This window comes from Lithobates pipiens, unplaced genomic scaffold, assembly GCF_037356315.1.
Source record: "Lithobates pipiens isolate NorthernLeopardFrog02 unplaced genomic scaffold, aLitPip1_a1.2 Scaffold_8, whole genome shotgun sequence".
Classification (NCBI taxonomy): domain Eukaryota; kingdom Metazoa; phylum Chordata; class Amphibia; order Anura; family Ranidae; genus Lithobates; species Lithobates pipiens.
In genome coordinates, this window is record NW_027507903.1 from 462166376 (window position 1) to 462187182 (window position 20807).

A 20807-nucleotide genomic window follows, 5' to 3' on the forward strand; every position below is an offset into this window, starting at 1 on the left:
GTCAGCACAGCACAGGGATGGTGGGAGCCCCTCGTAATAAGCAGCCCCAGTAGAAATATGACACCGCTCTTCAAAGAGGAGGGTACGAGCATATAGTACAGTGTGCTTTTTTTGGACAAGGAAGTGAGCCAAATGAAGAAAGAAGGTCTGTGTGCTCGATTAAAAAAATTGTTTATAGACATATACATGGTCTACTGGTCACATGTGTTGAATTCCTCCGAAATCCATGCCAAATTCATTTTTAGAAATGTGAGGTAGTTAGCACTGTCGTGAGCTAGGCGAGTACGCTTATCGGTCACGATCCCCCCTGCTGCGCTGAACGTCCTTTCGGACAGGACACTGGACGAGGGGCAAGCCAACAGTTCGATTGCAAATTGGGCAAGCTCTGGCCAGAGGTCAAGCCTGCCCACCCAGTAGTCCAGGGGTTCATCACTCCTCAGAGCGTCCACATCGGCCGTTAACCCGATGTAGTCGGACACCTGACGGTCTAGGCGTTCCCTGATGCTGAATCCAGATGACACCTGTCAATGGGTCGGCTGAAAGAATGACCTCATATCCGAAGTCACCAACACATCTTCAAACCGGCCTCTTCTTGCAGGCGCTGTTGGATTGGTACCCGCAACTCCTTCTCTGGGAGTGGGAATTGCTCCTCTGCCAGCGCATGTAAAAGCAGAATGCAGCATTTCTCGAAGCAAGGCCTGGAAGTGCTGCATTCTGACAGCCCTCTGTGGCGGCGGTAGCATTTCCGCCATTTTGTGTTTGTACCGGGGGTCTAAGTACGTTGACACCCAGTACTGGTCCTTGACCCTTATGCTTTTTATACGGGGGTCCCTATTAAAACACTGAAGCATGAAGGCCCCCATTTGCACTAAACTGGAAGCGGTGTGGTGGCCTGGCTCCTGCTCATCATCCAGGATAATGTCGTCCTCTTCATTCTCCTCTCCCCATCCACGCACAACAACAGGGGTCCCAGAAAGGTTTAAAGCATGCTCTTCTTGCTCCTCCTCATCCGCCCCGGCACCATCCTCCTCTGACTCCTCTTCAGACTCCTGTTGTTGACTTGTCTCAGATAGAGTAGCCCCCCCTGGGAATTCATCCAGCATTGCGACTTCCTCATCTTCCCGCTCCTGCTCCTCCACAGCTTGATCAATGACACGAGGCAATGCACGCTCCATAAAGAAGGCATAAGGTACCATGTCACTGATGGTGCCATGGCTGCGACTGACCAGTTTGGTGATCTCCTCAAATGGCCGCGGAAGTCTGCATGCGTCGCGCATGAGCAGCCACTGGCGTGGTGAAAAAAACCCCAGCTCCCCAGAACCTGTTCTGCCGCAGAGTTCATACAGGTAGACGTTAACTGCACATTTCTGCTGGAGCAGCCTATCAAGCTTATAGAAGGTTGAGTTCCATCGCGTCGGGCAATCGCAAATAAGACGTCTGACCGGCAGATTGTGTCGCCGCTGAATGTCAGCAAGGCGAGCCATGGCCGTGTAAGATCTTCTGAAATGGGCCGAGATTTTCCTTGCCTGCCGCAAGATGTCCTGGACCCCAGGGTATTTGACAACGAATCGCTGCACGACCAAGTTTAAGACGTGTGCCATGCATGGCATGTGCGTGATTTTGCCCTGTTTCAATGCGCTAAGCAGATTGGCACCATTGTCACACACCACTTTACCAACTGTCAAATTGAGCGGTGTTAGCCACTGATCTGCCTGTGAACGCAAAGCTGAAAGGAGTGCCGGGCCAGTGTGGCTCTTGGCTTCCAGGCACAACAGACGCAGCACGGCATGGCAACGTCTTACCTGGCATGTCGAATAGGTTCTGGGGAGCTTGGGCGGCGCACCGGAAGAGACGCTAGCGGTGGAAAAGGAGGAGTCAGCTGAAGAGGAGAGGGAGGAGGATGGAGTAGGAGGAGGAGGAGAAGAAGAGCCAGGCCTGCATGCAATCCGTGGCGGTAAAACCAAATCTACACGGGTGCCACAGGTTACATGCTTGACGGCTGTCAGAAGGTTCACCCAGTGGGCAGTAAAAGTGATATACCTTCCCTGCCCGTGTTTGCTAGACCAAGTGTCTGTGGTCAGATGTATCTTGGCACCGACACTGTGTGCCAGAGATACATTCACTTGCCGCTGAACATGGCCATATAGCTCTGGGATGCCCTTCTGTGAGAAATACTTCCTTCCTGGGACCTTCTATTGTGGTGTTCCAATGGCCACAAATTTTCGAAAGGCCTCTGAGTCCACCAGTTTATATGGCAGTAGTTGGCGGGCTATCAGTTCTGACAAGCCAGCCGTCAACCGTTGGGCAAGAGGGTTATCCGGCGTCATCATTTTTTTACGCTCGAACATTAAGCCCACGGAAGCCTGCCTTTTTGCAGAAAAACGTGAGCTTGGCGTGATGGAAGGTGGAGTGGAGGACAATTGTGAGGAGAGAGGAGAAGGAGAAGTAGAAGAGGAGGCTGGACGGTGAGAGCCTGGAGTGTGGCTTTGTGTGTTCCGTTGCTCCCATTGGGCTCGGTGATGGCTGCTCATGTGCCTTCTTAAGGCGGTCGTCCCTAGGTGAGTGTTGGGCTTACCGCGACTATTGCGTTGACTGCAAAGATTGCAGATGGCAACGCTATTGTCAGCAGCGGACACGTTAAAAAAAGCCCACACTGCGGAGCCATGTGCCGGTGTCCTGGGAGCGCCACATCTGTGACCGTACATGGTCGATGACTCGCTCCTGATACATTTGCAGTCTGCTTTGTCCCTCCTGTGCAATGTAAGTTATTCCTGCTTCTCCTCCCTATCTGCTGGTCCATATCTCCCTCTGAACTCCCCACCTCTTCCTCTCTTGTGGGCACCCACGTGACATCACTAGACACGTCATCATCGACGTCACCTTCCCCACCGCTATAAGTAGAGATCTCGGAGTAGGCAGCAACACTGGGGACCAACCTCCTCCTTGGGCTGATCTGGGTACTGTCGTCAGACTGCTGAGTAGCGGTTGTTGCTACCTCCTCTTCCTGATCCAATACCAAGAGTGGCTGCGCATCAGAAATGTCTTGATATGGATCGGAAAATAATTCTTGTGACTCAAGCGGAAGGTATGTGGTGGTGGTGGTGTTGTTGGTGGTAGTGTCTTTGGGGGTGCACATAGCAGAGAGTGAAGAAGAGGGTGCAGATCGAGAGGATGAGGAGGGTGCAGAAGAGTAAGGCTGAGTGAGCCACTCAACCAAGTCTGGTGCGTCCTTTAAAGTAATTGAACGCACCTTCTGCAACTTCCCACTTTGGCTCAAGCCTGTTGCTCCTGCCCTACTCCTACCACCCCTGCGGAAGGGCCTGCCTCTTCCTCTGCCTGTCATTTTTTAAATGACCCTGTGACAAAACTCCCAGTCCCTATACTGATGAAGGACTGCTGCAGTATAGGGCAGCGGTCAGCAGTAGTGCACCTCAACCCTATGTATTGTGGACCTATACCAGTCCTTATAGAATAGCAGACTGTACCTCACTCAACCCTATGTACTGTAGTACCCTATACCTTACCAGTCCTTATAAGGACCTTTGTGGAAAAAGTAAGTTGTGTGTGTGACTGATTAGCAGACTGTACGTCAGTCCCTATACTGATAAAGGACTGCTGCAGTATAGGGCAGCGGTCAGCAGTAGTGCACCTCAACCCTATGTATTGTGGACCTATACCAGTCCTTATAGAATAGCAGACTGTACCTCACTCAACCCTATGTACTGTAGCACCCTATACCTTGTTACCAGTCCTTATAAGAACCTTTGTGGAACAAGTAGGTTGTGACTGATTAGCAGACTGTAGCAGAAGGGCAGCAGTCAAGTATAATATTCTTTCTATATTTGGAAGAAAGAATATTATACATGTGCAAGCCTATTACCATACCACTGATACCAGTCCTGAAAAGAACCTTTGTGGACCTAATATAGTAACAGCTACTGATTAAACTGGCCCTCACTGCCTCACACACAGCTTCCTGCCTGTCCCTATATAAACTGACAAAACAGAGGCTGCTGGAACAATAACTGGTTACTGGAATAGCACTTTTGTGGACCTGATAGTAACAGCTAATGATTAAACTGACTCTCCCTGCAGCACACACCGTCCTGTCCCTTTCTCTAAACTGACAAAAGACACTCAGGCTGCTGCAACAATCACTAGCACAGCACTGCCTATCCTGAACTACACCTAACACCTATACCAGTCCTGAAAAGAACTTTTGTGTACCAAATAGCTAGCGATTTGGGTCACTGCAATCTCTCCCTGCTCCACACAGCAACCTCTCCCTATAGTGACAGAAGAAAGAATGTAAAATGGCAGCCGGATCGGGTGTATTTATAAGTTAGGGGGAATGTCCAAGTGTCCATGTGCTGTAATGTCTCAATTGGCTGTCCTGTACCCCATGATGGATGTGTCATCATAGGTCAAAGTTCTTTTACACAGAAAACACGGAAGTCTGCCGGGCGAACGGCGGCAATAGTCCGCCGATCGGGCGATTCGCGAACAGCCGAAATTCGCAGCGAAACGACCGCCGGGCAAACCGTTCGGCCATCACTAGAAAAGGGAAAATTAGGTGATTTTTATAAGCAGAGGCTTTTAAAAGTTCTTTTTGGACTGGGCTAGGCTGCCTCTTCAGAGACGCCTCTCGAAATTTTGAAACACTGCATTTAGTGATCATTTGAAACCCTGGTTGACATAGAAAAAAATTGTACTTTTTATTGCTCTCGTTATATAATTTAGGAGAGCTCACTGCAGCAGGCAGAATATATAAAAATGACAAATTCTGGAGGTAATCAGGCAGAGTAATAGCATATCTGATGTTCTTTGTAACTTAAAGTAATTGCCAGCTGATAGGTAGCCAAGCACTGTGCCAGAATTGTGTCCGTGGTGTGGGATATTCCCAGAGGCATCAGCCTTGGCAAGCAATAGGACTGCAGTTACTACACATACCTCTTTACAGAAATGTCCTTTAACTAAATAGATTTTTCTCTTCTACCTAAAATGAAGACTTAGTTATTTAAACTGCATTACTGAAATTAGCAAAAATAAAATAAAAATTCAGTTGTTTGTCAAATTAAAAACACTTTCTCAAGGAGTTTGCTGCAGTAGTTATTGAAAAACACAGTTTTTGGCAGAAATATCAAGACTGCCATTATCTATAGTAGTCTGGAAGGCAAATACATTTAGTATTTTGGCACTTATGTTAAGAACTAAATCCAGCTAAATATATTATTGCTGGCTTTGTAGCGATGCATCATGGGAAGGGTTATTCACCCAGAACCTTATATATTGTTTGCTAATTAATGCAGATAACATCAATTGCATTTATGGTTGTAACTATAAACATAAGCCTGTCTCACTAAGGGGAATGAATAGTCCATAGCTCCCAACTGTTCCTCTTTTGGAACCAAATGCATTTCTCCCTCATTCCACCTCAAATATCCTTCATTTAGCTCCTGAGATCTGTATTATTACATGTACTAATTAACTGCCAAAGTTATTTTATATTGCACAGAACATTACATCCATCCAGGGCAGGACTTAGACATGTGCAGACTAGAATATTTCGTTTAGTTTTTTCGTTTTCGTCCGTAAATTTTATTTATTTAGTTACTCCCGAAATTCGTTTTTATTTATTTCGTTTTTCGTGCAAAAATTGCATTCGTCCGAAAATCCACATGAATTACAGTCGAATCTGTCTTGGAAGGCTTATGGTATCTGTCGAATGGATAAAGAAGATTCGATGGAGCTGCTAAACTATATAGCCTATAGGCGGAGCATTCGATTGCCGAAATGTACGATTGCAGTGTCGTATAGTTGCGACGATCCCGTCGAATATTATTATAAACGTGCAACGATCCCGTCGAATATTATTATAAACGTGCAACGATCCCGTCGAATATTATTATAAACGTGCAACGATCCCGTCGAATATTATCATAATTTTTTTTTTATTTACTTCCCCCACCCAATTCCAGTATCGTTTCTCTCTGTCGATTCTGTTCTCTCTATGTCGAATATTTACTCTCTGTCGAAGCTTTTCTATATAATAGGACTAATAGAGGTAAACGAAACTTAGGCACATTCGACCACAGGTTCAATAGACATATGGAGTCACGTCGAATCTCCTATTCTATATCGAACGGTCACTTCGAATCTCCTATTCTATATCGAACTGTTGTAACAACGAAAACGAAAAAAAGCATTTATTTATGTCAGATCTTTCGTTTTTCGGAATCTGCACTTTCGTTATCGTTTGTCAAAACGAAAACGAAAATACCTGAAATTCGGACGAAAATGCATTCGGACGAAAACGAATGCACATGTCTAGGACTTACCATTAAGCTTGACTAGGCTCAAGCCCATGGGCCCCACCCAATAGGGGGCCCCGTGGGCCCCGCCGAGATACATAGCTGAGTGTACTCGGCTCTGCTCCACTCACAGTCATGCCCAGTCCTGCCCTATGATAGACATAACACGGGGACTGGGCGTAACTGTGAGCGGAGCCAAGTACATTCGGCTACACTCAGCTCCGCTCTGGACTGTGAGAGACTGAGAGGACTCGAGAGATGCCAAGAGGACCCGAGAGCCACCGAGAGGACCTGAGAGCCACCGAGATAACCCGAGAGTCGCCGCGAGGACCCGAGAGCTGCCAAGAGCCTCCGAGAGGACCCTTTTTTAAACTTCAAGGCTGCAAACGACACTGGGGAAAGACTGCAAATGACACTGACAAGGCTGCAGATGGATGGCAAGGCTGCAGATGGACACTGATAAGGCTGCATTGATGGGCATTTAAATGTAAGTTTTTTTTCCTTAAAATCCCCTCCTAAACTTGAGGTGTGTGTTATACGCCGATAAATATGGTAATGTATAGAAGGTAAGGCCCGAAAGTGACTGAAGCCCAAGGGCCCTCACCACCCTAAGTCCTGCCCTGCATCCATCACATAACTGCATTCTTTTTAACCACTAGCCGACCAGCGCACGATGATGTACATCAGCACAATGGCACGGCTGGGCAAATGTGCATACAGGTACATCCCCTTTGAATCGTGGCATTGTGGATACACGTGCCCGCTGCGTACTCTGTGACCATGCCCGCAGGTCCCGCGGACTTGATGTCCACCGGGGGCCCACAATTGTGTCAGAGCGGAAAAACAGGGAGATGCCTTTGTAAACAAGGCATTTCCCTGTTCTGCCTAGTGACATGACAGGGATCTACTACACCCCCCCACAATTAGAACACCTCCCTAGGACACATTTAACCCCTTGATCGCCCCTAGTGTTTAACCCCTTCCCTGCCAGTGTCATGCACACAGTAATCAGTACATTTTTTATAGCACTGATCGCTGTATTAATGACAATGGTCCCAAAATGGTGTCAGAAGTGTCTGTGTCCACCATAATGTCCCAGTCATGATAAAAATTGCAGATCGCCGCCATTACTAATAAAAAAAAAATAAATAAAAATGCCAAAAAACTATCCCCTATTTTGTAGACGCTAACAACTTTTGGACAAACCAATCAATATACGCTTTTTTTTTTTTTTACCAAAGATATGTAGAAGAATACATATCTGCCTAAACTGAGAAAGAATTGAATTATATATATATATATATATATATATATATATATATATATATATATATATATATATATAAATATTGGGGATATTTATTATCGTAAAGGTAAAAAATATAGCTTTTTTTCAAAATAGTCACTCTTTTTTGTTTATAAAGCAAAAAATAAAAACCACAGAGGTGATCAAATATCACCAAAATAAAGCTCTATTTGTGGGAATAAAAGGACGTAAATTTTGTTTGGGAGCCACGTTGCACGACCGCGCAATTGTCAGTTAAAGCGACGCAGTGCCGTATAGCAAAAAAGTGCTATGGTCAGGAAGGGTGTAAATCCTTCCGGGGCTGAAGTGGTTAAAGAAGAATTACAGAAGCTGTGCCCAGAAAAGGCAAAAAGTTAGCAAAGAACTATTCACCAGTATTGCTTTAAGGCTCCTGGCAGCTTTCATTTTTATTACTGACTTGCCATGCCACGGCTCTTTGTCTCTGTGTGTCTCTGTGTGTGGGTGGCCATCTTGGTAGAGTTAGATCTACATAATGAATGAGGTAGAAGCCAGGTGATCCTTGCACTGCAGTTTGATTTCCAGCAGAACAGTTAACTGCACATGACTATGGTATTAACTACGGCTTATCCTTTTACCAATAACCCCACCCCTCCCTTTAATGATGACACAACACATGGGTGGAGTGAATTGGCCACAGCAACCATTTTATTAACCAATATATCAATTTCCATAATTGACATAAAATAACGTAATAACCTTTTTATATCTATATATACTTCTAGTTTTCTCACCACCATGGGGCACAAGGTCCAATAGGCACCACCCATAACTGTGCCTGCTAGTACTTCTCAGGCCTCAAGTCGCTAAAGCCCCCAACTCAGAGACAACTAGCAGGTACCCATATACCAACTGGGAGCCGTCCTCAGACAGGTCCCTAAACTATGTCTTTTAGGTGTCCATATGACCTTAACAAGGACCTTGCACCCCGCCACCTAACCACCAACCTGTATTCATGCAACCCTCACCATATCAGCACACCAAGCTCCTCCAATCATAGGGCGGGTGGGTGGGAAGCTCCTTACCCTCTCGGCTCCTCGTGCAGACTGGCCCCTCCTCTTCCTCCTTTCCCCACTAAGCTGTACAGCTCCATCACTGCACGTAAGCCCACTCCTCCACTGGCTCCCTGTCCCTGGCTCCGCCCCGTTAACCCCTGTCATGGAGGCCCTCCGCCGAATACCTTCGGCATTGCTCCGGGCCGTTCTTTAATGTTTACTTCCTGGCCAGTATACACACGCCTGTGCACCAACGCCCCATAGATTAGATCCTGCAGTATGGGTACGTCAAAATCTAATTGAACTATAGTGCACAAGTGCAAGCATTCCGTCCAGGATGTAAATTATGAAAAGGCTATCAGTGCTGAAGGAAGTAAGGACGAGGGAGTGGCTTCCATTATGTTAGCTTATGCCCCGTGCACACGATCTGAAACTCGGACGACAGATCGTCCAATTTTCTTTGCATGCTAGTCGCATATCGAAAATGAAGAGTTTCCTAAAGTGACGAAAATTCTCGTACCGCAGAACAATAAATTTGGAAGTGATGTCATGTGTTGTCGTGTATTTGTATTGTATTTGTGGACAACAAATGTACTGATTAAATGAAAATTGTACGATCAGGTATCGTAGGGGGTTACATTTTCATGCTTGTCCGATCAGATAATATCGGATGAACTGTCAAGATCGGCTATCAAAAGCTGTGTACTAACGATCAGATTATAGTACGATCACTTAGAAAGCTGAATTTTTCGTATGATTCCCGGTTCATGTGTATGGGCCACTAGGCTGGTTAAGGAGGCTAGGAATGGCAGCTGGTAAGGGTTTTTTGCTTGGACTTTGCTGATAATCATTCAGTATACTGGTATTTGCAGCAGTTGGAGGATGTAGAGAAGGGATGGAAGAAGCCACGTGTACCACTTTTCAACAGCTGCCTTATCCTGAAATGTACTTTCTGTCCTTTATAGCCTTATGCATGTTCATAGCATCACAAGAAACTTTTTTTTTTTTTTACTTCCAGGAAATGTTAAAAGATGAAGTGCGTACGCTCACGTATAGAAATTCAATGTACCACAATAAGCACGTGTTTAAGGATAAGGTGGTCTTGGATGTCGGCAGTGGTACTGGAATTCTGTCTATGTTTGCAGCAAAGGCTGGCGCAAAGAAAGTATACGGGGTAAGTTATCTATTTGTTAAAGTGTATGTAAACCTTAAAGTGATATCAAAGTCAAATTTAAAAGATATAATAAAAAATAAGTTATATTTACCTGCTCTGCAGAATGATATTTCACAGAGCAGCCCTTTACCTCCTCTTCTGGAAGTCCCCTGCCAGCACTTTTGCTTCTCCTTTTTCCTCCGAGTGCCCTCTCAGCAAGCCCGTGCTATGGGGCATCAGTGTGGGCAGGGCTGTGTGCGTCCCATGACATACACAGTTCCAGTAAGCCACCCCTTTCTCCCTTCACACTAGTTTGACTGACAGCAACAGGAGCCTAAGGTTTCCACTGTTCTCGTGTCTTCTGTGAGAAGAGGAAGAGAGAAGAGCGGTGTTGCACCTGGGACAGTGGTGGATCAGGGAGAGGCCCAAGGTAATTGCTAAGGGGTGGGGGAACAGTTTGTGTGGAAATATTTACTCCTATATATACCCAGTGAAGTGACTGGCCTCAGGTGATATACAGAGATAAAAACAAATCCTCCAACATAATTTCTACCTGTTTATTTGCAGCCTTCTCTTCTCTGCAGCCATTCAAAGCCCAGCATTTATACAGCTTGTCTGAGCTTTCAGAAAGCAGGGGGCAGAGAGCTGAAGTTACGCTCAGTGAGAGTTGATTGGAGCGAAGGGACACGCCTCCCTGCACACAGGAACAGAGCTAAGGTTGTCAATCACAGGCTGTGTGCTAGACCTCCCTCCCCTGTCACCTTTTCACCTCTTCATGTCAGGAACTTTTGTCAGAAGGGACTCATGCTGATAGCAGAGGAACAAAGCAGCAGATAGAAGTAACACTTAGTGCTCTGAATTGAGACATGTACACACTATAGAGGGATATGCTTTGTTCATAGTTCATAACTGAGGTTTACAACCACTTAACCACTTCCCACCCGGCCAATGCATATATACGGCCGGGTGGGAGCCGTCTACTCCTGGACACGGCACATCTCAGATCGGCAGGAGGGCTCTGTGATTGGCCCTCCTGATCACATGACGGCCGTGTCCAATCACGGCCGTCATGTGATGTAAACAAACAGCCGGTTGCTAGGCAATCGGCTCTCCTCTCCTCACACGGAAGTCACCGCTGAGAGAGGAGAGCAGAACGCTGCAGCCGGCTGATGATCAGTGAGTATGGGATGCTTTTTACAGCTTTTTACTCACTGATCATCAGTGTAGTGTAAACACACAACACACCACACAGTACAAACACAGTCCCCACATATGTCCCCAAAACACACATGTCCTCAAAACATACATGTCCCCAAATAATAAAAACACATGTCCCTAATAATAAAAACATGTCCCCCACATATGTCCCACTAAAATCACATGTCCCAATGATTATCTGCACACATATGTACGTGATCACCTGCACACATATGTACATGATCATTTGCGTACATATGTCCGTGATCACACAAACCAATTATTATACACTTAACGGAATTTTTTTTACCAAAAACATGTAGCAGAATAAATTTTGGCTTAAATTTATGACAAAATTTGATTTTATTGGATTTCTTTTCAAATAGAAAAAAGAAAATATTGTTTTTTTTCCAAATTTCCGCTATTTTTGCGCTTATATCGCAAAAAAAAAAAAACGGAGTCGTGAATAAATAACACCAAAATAAAGCTCTATTTGTGCGAACAAAATGATAACAATTTCATTTGGGTACAGTGTAGCATGACCACGCAATTGTCACTGAAAGCGCTAGAGCGCTGAAAGCTGAAAATTGGGCTGGGAAGGAAGGGGGTGAAAGTGCCCTGTATTGTAGTGGTTAAAGAAAAAAAAAATGTTTAAAGAAAAAAAAAAACTTTAGAATAGTGTTGCACCAATACTGATACTAGTATCAGTGCCGATACTAATACCGCGGATGTACACTCGTGCAAATGCTCAGATGCTTAACCCGATACCTGGCAGGAGGTCAGTACAACCGGCATCCTCAGTGTAGCAGGGGGTGCCGGACATCCTCACAGATGATTGGTGCGTGGTGGGGGCAGTTACAAGCACTGATCTCCCTGTATAGCTTTTCTGACATCTGCTTCTCCTCCTCTCCCTCCCGTGACTGTCAGGGAGATCGGTGCTTGTAATTGCCCCCACCACTGCACTGATCATTCCCGATTGTCCCATGTCCTCCCTGGATCCTCCTCTGGCTCCCTCGTCCTGAATCTCTCAAGATGGAGAGCGGAGGAAGGAACCGGTAAATCCTTTTCCGAATGCACATCACTGACTCTGTCCATTCATAACTGAGCATTGTAAATGGTGTTTACTGCGCTTCAGTTTATGAATGAACAGGAGCCGCTGTCTTCTGTCCTATCATCTTCAATGCAGCTGACGCTGCTAAGTAAGGGACTGGGGAATCTTTGTCCTCAGTCACTTTCATTGCAATAAATACATATTTAAAAGTAAAATTGTAAAAAATTAAATTTAAAAACCAACTCTCATCATCCACCAAAACAAGAAAGCATTGTAAAAAAAATAATAATAATAATATATAAATTGAAAAAATAATAATAAAAAAAAAAAATACTAACACAGTCCAGGCCCCATCAGTGCCCATCACTGCCACCTACCAGTGCCAGTCAGTGCTGCAATAATAGTATTGGTATCGGCTAGCACTTGAAAAAGAAGTATTGGCTATATGTACTCGTGGCAAGCCTACTTTAGAACCACTCTAAGCCCTTGTACACACGGTCGGACATTCCGACAACCAAATCCGTCGGATTTTGTCCGATGGATTTTGTCCGAAACTGTTGCATACACACAGTCGGACAAATTTGTCAGAAAATCCGATCGTACTTAACGTGATGATGTTATTTCGTTAGGACGGGACTACGTTCAGGCTAGTAGCCAATAGCTTTGGTCTAGGAATTTGATCTGAGCATGCGTGGCACTTTGTCCGATCGGAATTCTCTACACATGATCGGACAAAGTCCGATCGCATCATGTTGTCGGAAAATTTTATAGCGCACCTGGAAAACTTGGTCCGTCGGATACTCAGACAGAACAGTCCGATGGAGCCCACACACTGTCGGATTATCCGACAACACGGTCCTATCGGACATTGTCCATCGGAATGTCCGACCGTGTGTACAAGGGCTAACTCTGAACAGAGTCACCCTCTGTGATCTATTTATATGTATCATACTGCGCCCAGGAGGTGATAGCAGGCAACTACAGAAGTATCCATATTTGTTTAGTTAGCTGCTTGAGTATATCGGGAGCCCCAAAACCTATGGAGGTAAATTATATTATATCCATACTAAGCACTGACCAGCTCACTGGCAAAGAGGTGGGCATGTGAGGGGTGTAGGCCAAGCATAGCCTGGAAGAATTAAGTTTTTTTTTATATAATGGTAAGCACCAGATTTTGGGGGTGCTGGGGTGTTTGAGCAACTATTCATACACATGTGCCTATCCAGGCAAACTGACAGTCCCTTGCGAGCCCAAATTTCAGTAAGGTCGTTCTCAGGCCTCCCTTCTCCCTAAGGTGAAGGGAGGCCACCTTAACCGGGAAATTTTTCTTACCTCTTTATGTCCTCTTCCGTTGTAAGGTGGATTAGACTAGTTGGTCTTTGAGCCTATGGTATACATCAGTGGTCTCCAAACTGCTGCCCTTTGCATACCTTTATCCAGCCCTTGGGGCACTGTTTCTTCCACTGATAAGAGGCACTATTCCTCCCACTGACATCAACAATGGGACAATAATTCCTGCAACTGACACCAACACAGAGGCATTCTTCCTCCCACTGACACCAATGACGGGGCACTATTCCTTCCACTGCATCAGTGAAGGGGCAGAAATCCTTCCACTGGCACCAAAGATGGTGCACTATTCCCCCCCACTGATACCAATGATGGGGCTCTATTTATCCCACTGACACTAACAATGGGGCATTATTCTTGCAACTGAAATCAATAATTGAGTACTATTCCTCCCACTGACACCAACGATGAGGCACTATTTGTTCCACTGCATCAGTGATGGGGCAGTAATCCTTTCACTGGCATCAAAGATGGTGCACTATTCCTCCCACTGATACCACTGATGGGGCACCATTTCTCCTACTGACACCAAAGACAGGGCATTTTTCCTTCAACTGAAATCAATGATGGAGCACTATTCCTCCCACTGACACCAATGATGGGACACTAATATTTCCACTAACACCAAAGTGGGACATTGTTTACTCCTACTGATGCTAGGAAATGCTAAAAGGTTAGGATTCCAACCTTCCCTGGTAAAGGGCAATCTATCATATCCATTAGTGCTTTGTGGGCTTTTAAGCATGAATATGGTTGGCACCTTTTTCTTCAAACCAAACCCGAACACTTTAGTGGCTCACAGCAATTTTTGATTTTAGTATACACTAGAAAACTGTAAAAGATCTGGGACACCTTTGGGTGCCCCAAGAAGAATAGTAATGTGTTGCACGTAGCATGTCACAGCGAACAGTGGGTGTGTACAAATTGTGGTAATGGTGGGAGAAGCTTAAGGAGCATAGTGAAATCAAACAAGGTCAGTCTGTCCCCCAGTACAGTCTGCCCCACAGTATAATCCTTCGCTCCCCCAGGTGAATCTGTCCCCCGGTATAATCCCTGCCCAGGTCAGTCTGTCCCCCAGTATTATTCTTCCTCCCTCCAGCTTAGTCTGTCCCCCAGTATAATACCCCCAGGCAAGTCTCCCCCCGCAGTCAGTCAGTCCCTCAGTATAATCCTCTTCCCAGGTCAATCTGTACTGTGCTATTAAAAAAAATAGTATTTTTTTTATACTCTTAGTGTACAGAACAGGACACAGATCCCTCACCTCTGTTATTATGATCTCCCTATTGCTTGCTGGAAGTGAGAGGAGTTATATATGGATATTCCTGGAAATTCTTTTTTTTTTTCAGATTTTTTATTATCCAATTTTCTGAAGGTAGCTGCATATAATTCACGGTTAAAGTGGTTCTAAAATAAATAAACACCCCACTAACTCTCCCCCACCCTATCCCTAAACACTTACCTGCATCCTCTCAAAAATCGAGCACTACCCTGGCTGCAGAATTGCTCCCCTCACTTTCTGGTCTCACAGGAGACACTAAGGGCAGTAGGCGCTATAATGAGTCGAACTCTTGCAAGGAGGAAGTGGGAGCATGTTTTACTGGCAACGCGTGCGTCTATGGAAGCACACAGCCCGGCTCGGGAGAGCACCCTCATGGGTGTACCCATGGCTAAGGAGTAGGGTTGTCACCTCATCCCTTTAAAACCAAACACATATTAATTATACAGGTTCTGTGGCTGATTAAGATGGTAATTAAACTCGCTTGGTGCCTTACCTGCATTAAATTAGCCCCAGAACCTGTCACCTGGAGCAGGGCGAACCAGACAGCACCGGTGGAGGACTTCCAGAAGAGGAGGTAAAGGACTGATCTGTACAATATCATTGCAGAGAGCAAGTATAACCTCTTTTTTATTTTAATAAAAAAAAAATAGCCTAATATCACTATAAGATTAAAGATTCTATGTCCTGTACTGTACTCCTAGTAAAGGAATCTTACAGGTAGGTCAAAAATCCTATTCTTCTTAAAAAAAAAAAAAAAAAGGAAAAAATGACAGTTGTCTATGATATACTTTGCTTTAGCAAACGACATGTCATTTTATCAAGGTTTACATTGCCTATAAGCATATACATGGTTAGCAGGTTTACTTGCCATGTACAATGAAACAACCTGTTTCTTAGTTTTCAGGGGGTAAACATGAAAATAACACAGCAGATACGTTTTCACAATTAGCCTGCAAGTTACGATACCTGTGGGATTCGGATATATTGTAGTGCTGGATTGCTTTGCTATTTCCGCTGCAGCCATAATATACCCTTTCCAATTACCGAAGAGATGTTTCTGCCGCTTTGATGGCTTGTTACGCTAACAAACACAAGCCTTTCCTTTCTCAACTGACATTATTGTAAAGAATAGTTTTCCTGTTGAAGTATAGCTGGTAATATTATTGTGCACGTCCTAGCTTATAGTGTAAAACGTGTTGCTTCTTAAAGGTGAACCCTTTGCTAGTTTTAAATGGAAGAGCCATTGCAATCTCTAGATATAAGCAGTTAACTGTTTACTTTCTTCCCTTTTCAATTAGAAAGCATGTATTAGGCAGTGGCTACTACCTAACGACTTTGAAATTATGTGTCTGTGCTAGGGTTGCCACCTTTTCATGAAGCCAAACCCGAACACGTTAGCCACGCACGGCAACATTTTATTTTTAAAGGGAAACGCTGGTGTAAAGGAGAACTCTGATGTAAGGGGGTTTCTGCTCACCAAACCTCCCGCTTACATCAGAGTCCGCAGGGCACCCCTTACATCTGAGCCCCCCTTACCTTAGTGTACTCATTCGCTTGGAGGCAGGAGAGAGAAGGAGGGAGGCGTAAGACGTCAGTCAGAGACATTGAATGTTGAGCTCAATCACCCGAGGATGGAGGCTCAGGCACTGGCACCTTTCATCAACTATATATCTGCCGGTTACTGAGATGCAAAATTCCAGCCCACACATTCTTTTCTTGAGGCACAGAATGACAGGGATTGGATTGTGGGTGGGCAGACAGAGGTGTAGGGGTGACAGGAGGAGGAGCAGAGCAAGACCTCTCTCCTCTCCTGCCCGTGTATGGGGCCCATGTGCACACCTATGCACTCAGCAGTTGTGGTACTTGGATACTTGGGGAGCCACGGTCCATTCTGAAAATTGTGTCTGGGTTTCAGCTGGTCTGAAACCCAGACACACTATTCAAAATCTGGACTGTATGGGTGATTCTCATACGGGTGGCAACCCTAGTCTGTGCCTGTCCCCCTCACTTACATCATGATGATTGACAGTACAGATTCCACCAAAGAAATCAGGAGAAGCTGCTATTGTATTATGGTGCAGAGGTTTTCATTCTTCATCCTATTATTTATGACATACTGAGGAGGTGTGACCACACACTGCATCAACATTTAAATTTCTCTGCATGTTACCTGACAGTTTGAGGCACCGAAAAAAAGGTGTCTTATCAAAATCCTCAAACTTCACCATGTATTATTACAACCATAGGTGTGAAACAAGCCTTCTCAGAAGATTTTGCTTTGCTTTACTTAAAGAAGAGTGCCAGTCATTCTGAAAAAGATTAAAAGTCAGCAGCTACACTTGCCAGTCCAGGGATCCAATGCTGTCATCACCGGGGCTGGTTCTTTGCCAGTCTTCAGGTTCAGTTGTGCTTTCTTTTAAAAATAAATAATGGTATAAAACAAGCCCCTTAACCTAACTTTACCCCAAACCTCCCTCTTTCACTCTAGATCAGTGGTCTCCAAACTATGGCCCTCCAGTTGTTCAGGAACTACAATTCCCATCATGCCTAGTCAAGTTTGTGAATGTTATGCCACGTACACGCGATCAAAATTTCGGCCAGCAAAAGACCAATGAGACAGAAAACAACAAGAAAAATTATAAAAAATCTGCGCTTGGTAAAAAAACTTAAAATCAAATCAAAAAACAGCAGCTGAACACCTTAACCAGGATACTGGGCACAACAAAAATAAAAAATAAAAGTGCAGCGCTTATCACTAAGTAAAGTATCGTGTGACTAAGTATAAATGAATAAACTATCATAAAAAACCAAGTGTTTAGTGAATCCAAATGAAGTGAGCAATTTGTATGAAAAAAATTATTTGTTAGTTGACAGAATTGACATCTTTCAGTAACCCAAAAGTCCAGTGCATTTACATGTGACAAGAAATTCAAAAGTATGAAATAGTGTCCAAATTTAGGTAAACAAGAATGCAGTTAATCCTGTTCGTTCAGGAGAGAGTGCTTGACCACGTGGACACTTCACAGCTACAAATCAAATAAGAAATGGAGGCTTACCAGATCAACGATTAATGTGCACAAATACAACTATCCAAGCGATTCGAAGCGGACAACCGAACAACGACCCAGTCACTCAAACGTTCCACTGTCTTCGAGTTGATTCGAATCTCCTCACCGGACGATTTGCACCGACCGTATAAACTTGTCGATGTGGGAAGCCAAAAATCAGCCCACACCTTCGGGTGTTTCGTAGTTCCAGGTCCGTTCCGGTCCTCTCGAAAATCTCGGGATATCGTGTCACCATAAAAACAAAATGAACAAGTGCACCCAATCGTGTAATAGAGTTTAAACACGTAGAATTTATTTATTATTCAACCGAATAATGTTGAGCGCTACAAATGACTCCACCGAGCCATACAAAATTCCGATCGTGTTTACACGGCATCAGACTTTTACAATGCCTCATGTTATGTGTAGTTCTGCAACAGCTGGATGGCCATAATTTGAAGATCCCTGCTCTAGATCAATGGTTCTCAACTCCTGTCTTCAGGACCCATTAACAGGCCAGGTTTGCAGGATAACTGAAATACATCACAGGTGATATCATTTGCTGCTCAGTGATTGCAGTATTCTTGTCTGCATCTCCCCAAGGTAGTTGAGAACCACTGCTCTAGATCTTGTTCCAGAATTATACTATTTCTTTTACCTTGGTTCTGTAATGAGAAGCGCCCCTTATTACTCCCTATCACCAGGCTAGAATTTTTTTTTCCAGGAACAGAAACTGGGAGGTTAGTTCCTATTGGCGTAGACACACACACAGAACAACATCTCCCAAGAGTCTGTTTCCTACGCTCAGTTTGTGGGCAGGCTCTTAAGAGCCAAGGCAGCAGCATTGTTTTACTATGAAACAATTTAATATATGCATGTGGAGCAGCGGTCACTTCAAAATTGCACATGTCTGTCCAAAGGCGACAAACTACTTAAATTTTACTATCCATAGGTGATGCTTTAAAAGCCGTTACAGGTTACTACTTTAGATTTACACAGGTGGTCTGGTGCTGGAATTACTGCCTATGATCTGATGTTCAAGGTGATACCTCACATGTATGGGACAATGGCTGTTTGTATGCCTGCGGGACCAACATGTGTGTTTGCCTTTGCGGGGACAGAGGCACTTTAATGGCACCGATGGTTCCCAAGTAAACCGAAATTGATATCATGTCATTGCTTCCGGTTTACTGTTATATATCCCAGCCACCGCTGGAATCTTTTTTTGTGTTTTTTTTATTTTTAATAAAGGACTTTTCCCAACGGTGTGTGTGTGTTTTTTAACAATTTTTTTTATACTTTCTTTGTGAAATGGTAGGGGTACTTTTGTACCCCCTTACCATTTCAAACCGGGGGGACCAGTATCTGGGGGTCCCATTGTTAAAGGGGGCTTCCAGATTCTGATAAGCCCACAGACCCCCACAACCACCGGCCAGGGTTGTGGGGATGAGACCCTTGTCCCAATCAACATGGGCACATGGTGCTTTGAGGGGTTACAGACCCCCAAAGCATCCTCCCAATGTTGAGGGCAACTGGGAGGTTAGTTCCTATTGGCGTAGACACACACACAGAACAACATCTCCCAAGAGTCTGTTTCCTACGCTCAGTTTGTGGGCAGGCTCTTAAGAGCCAAGGCAGCAGCATTGTTTTACTATGAAACAATGCAACTATGCAATATAATCCTTACCTGGAGTTTAGCTTTAATTCCATAAGAAATAAAAGGAGTATTATGTGTATTTGTAGAGCTGCTGTTTTGTGCCTTTTCACAGATGCTTCTTTTTACATCTTATGTTCTTTTGCAGATTGAATGTTCCAGCGTTTCAGATTATTCAGAGAAAATTATCAAGGCTAACCACTTGGACAACAGTAAGGCATTTGAAAATGTTTTAATGTACAAAAATGTAAAGGCAAAGCTTTTATTCTTCATTTCTGCTAAGCCTGCCGCAACTTTTCACAATGTTAAATGCCAGTATATGGATTTTCCTCCTCCATGGAAAAGAAGCTATTAGAAAATAACTGTTAGCAATAACAAACACTCCTGACCTTCCGTACTTATAGTTGCTGGAGGGAGTGATAGGAAACCTGCAATATTTAGAAACCTTTATGAACAAATATTTAGGCTTGCAGAACTCCATGTTTGAAAATGCTAGCCCTTTGGCTCTCATGCTGATTTAAATGGTAACTATGAGAAAAATCAAACATGACATACAGTATATGGTACAATTTGTCACAAGCATTACCACAGCAGCTTTTATAATCATAAGTGGTGCCGCTTATACAATTTTAGTATCCTTTTAAGACTGCATTAAAAAACAATTTTCAAAAACAAAAAATCTAATATAAATCAAACAGTGATAATTCAGGTCTTGAAATGTCCTTAAGTGTATAACTGTTTGCATACACTTGCTCTTTTATCAATGAGAAAACATGTATTCATATATCCAAACGTGTGTTTCCTTAATTAGTGTTCACCGCTATGTGCTCCAATCATCCACATGTGATGGTGATTATCCTCTCACCCAATGTGCCCGGGGGATAAGAGCAGCCAAGGGTCTATATGCACTCTTTTCCCTCTCTGAGGATCTGAGCAATTTCACTTTCTTAATGCCAACCATGGCATCCCCCTGAGGAAGCCATGTGTCCCTGTGGTGTAATGCATAGGGGAGGGGCCAGTCTGATCTCATGCTGAGGTGTGCATCGAGAGAGCATTGCGGTAACACACTGTATGATCATTACATACCTGTATTGTGAGGATTTTATGCTTTTACAGTTTGGTGCACTCATAGCGCCAAAAAAGTGAGTGTTTTATACCATAGTATTTAATAAAACTGGTTATTTTTAAAAGGATAAGCACTATGTCCTGCTTTCTCTTTTTATGATTTGGTTGAATGGAGATAAGCTTAAGACAAGGAGGATTTTAACCCCAAGGTTGCCATTGAGGAAGTGAAACTGCACATCAGATCCCCATAGAGGGAAAAGAGCGCATATAGACCATTGGTTGGTCTTATCGCCCAGGTGAGGGCACATCAGGGATAATCACCATCGCATGTGGATTATTGCAGCACATAATGGTGAACACTAATTAAAGAAACACACGTTT

At 44.2% G+C, this 20807-nt stretch overlaps 1 protein-coding gene across 2 annotated transcripts in view; it reads left to right on the top strand.

The window, feature by feature from the left end:
• Nucleotides 1-20807, top strand: part of PRMT8 (protein arginine methyltransferase 8) — a 276893-nt gene that overhangs the window by 184859 nt on the left and 71227 nt on the right. For both annotated transcript variants that reach the window (XM_077468496.1, XM_077468495.1), the window contains exons 3-4: nt 9649-9804; nt 19510-19573. In XM_077468496.1, coding sequence (XP_077324622.1) covers nt 9649-9804; nt 19510-19573 — 220 coding nt within the window. The remainder of the gene's footprint in view (nt 1-9648; nt 9805-19509; nt 19574-20807) is intronic.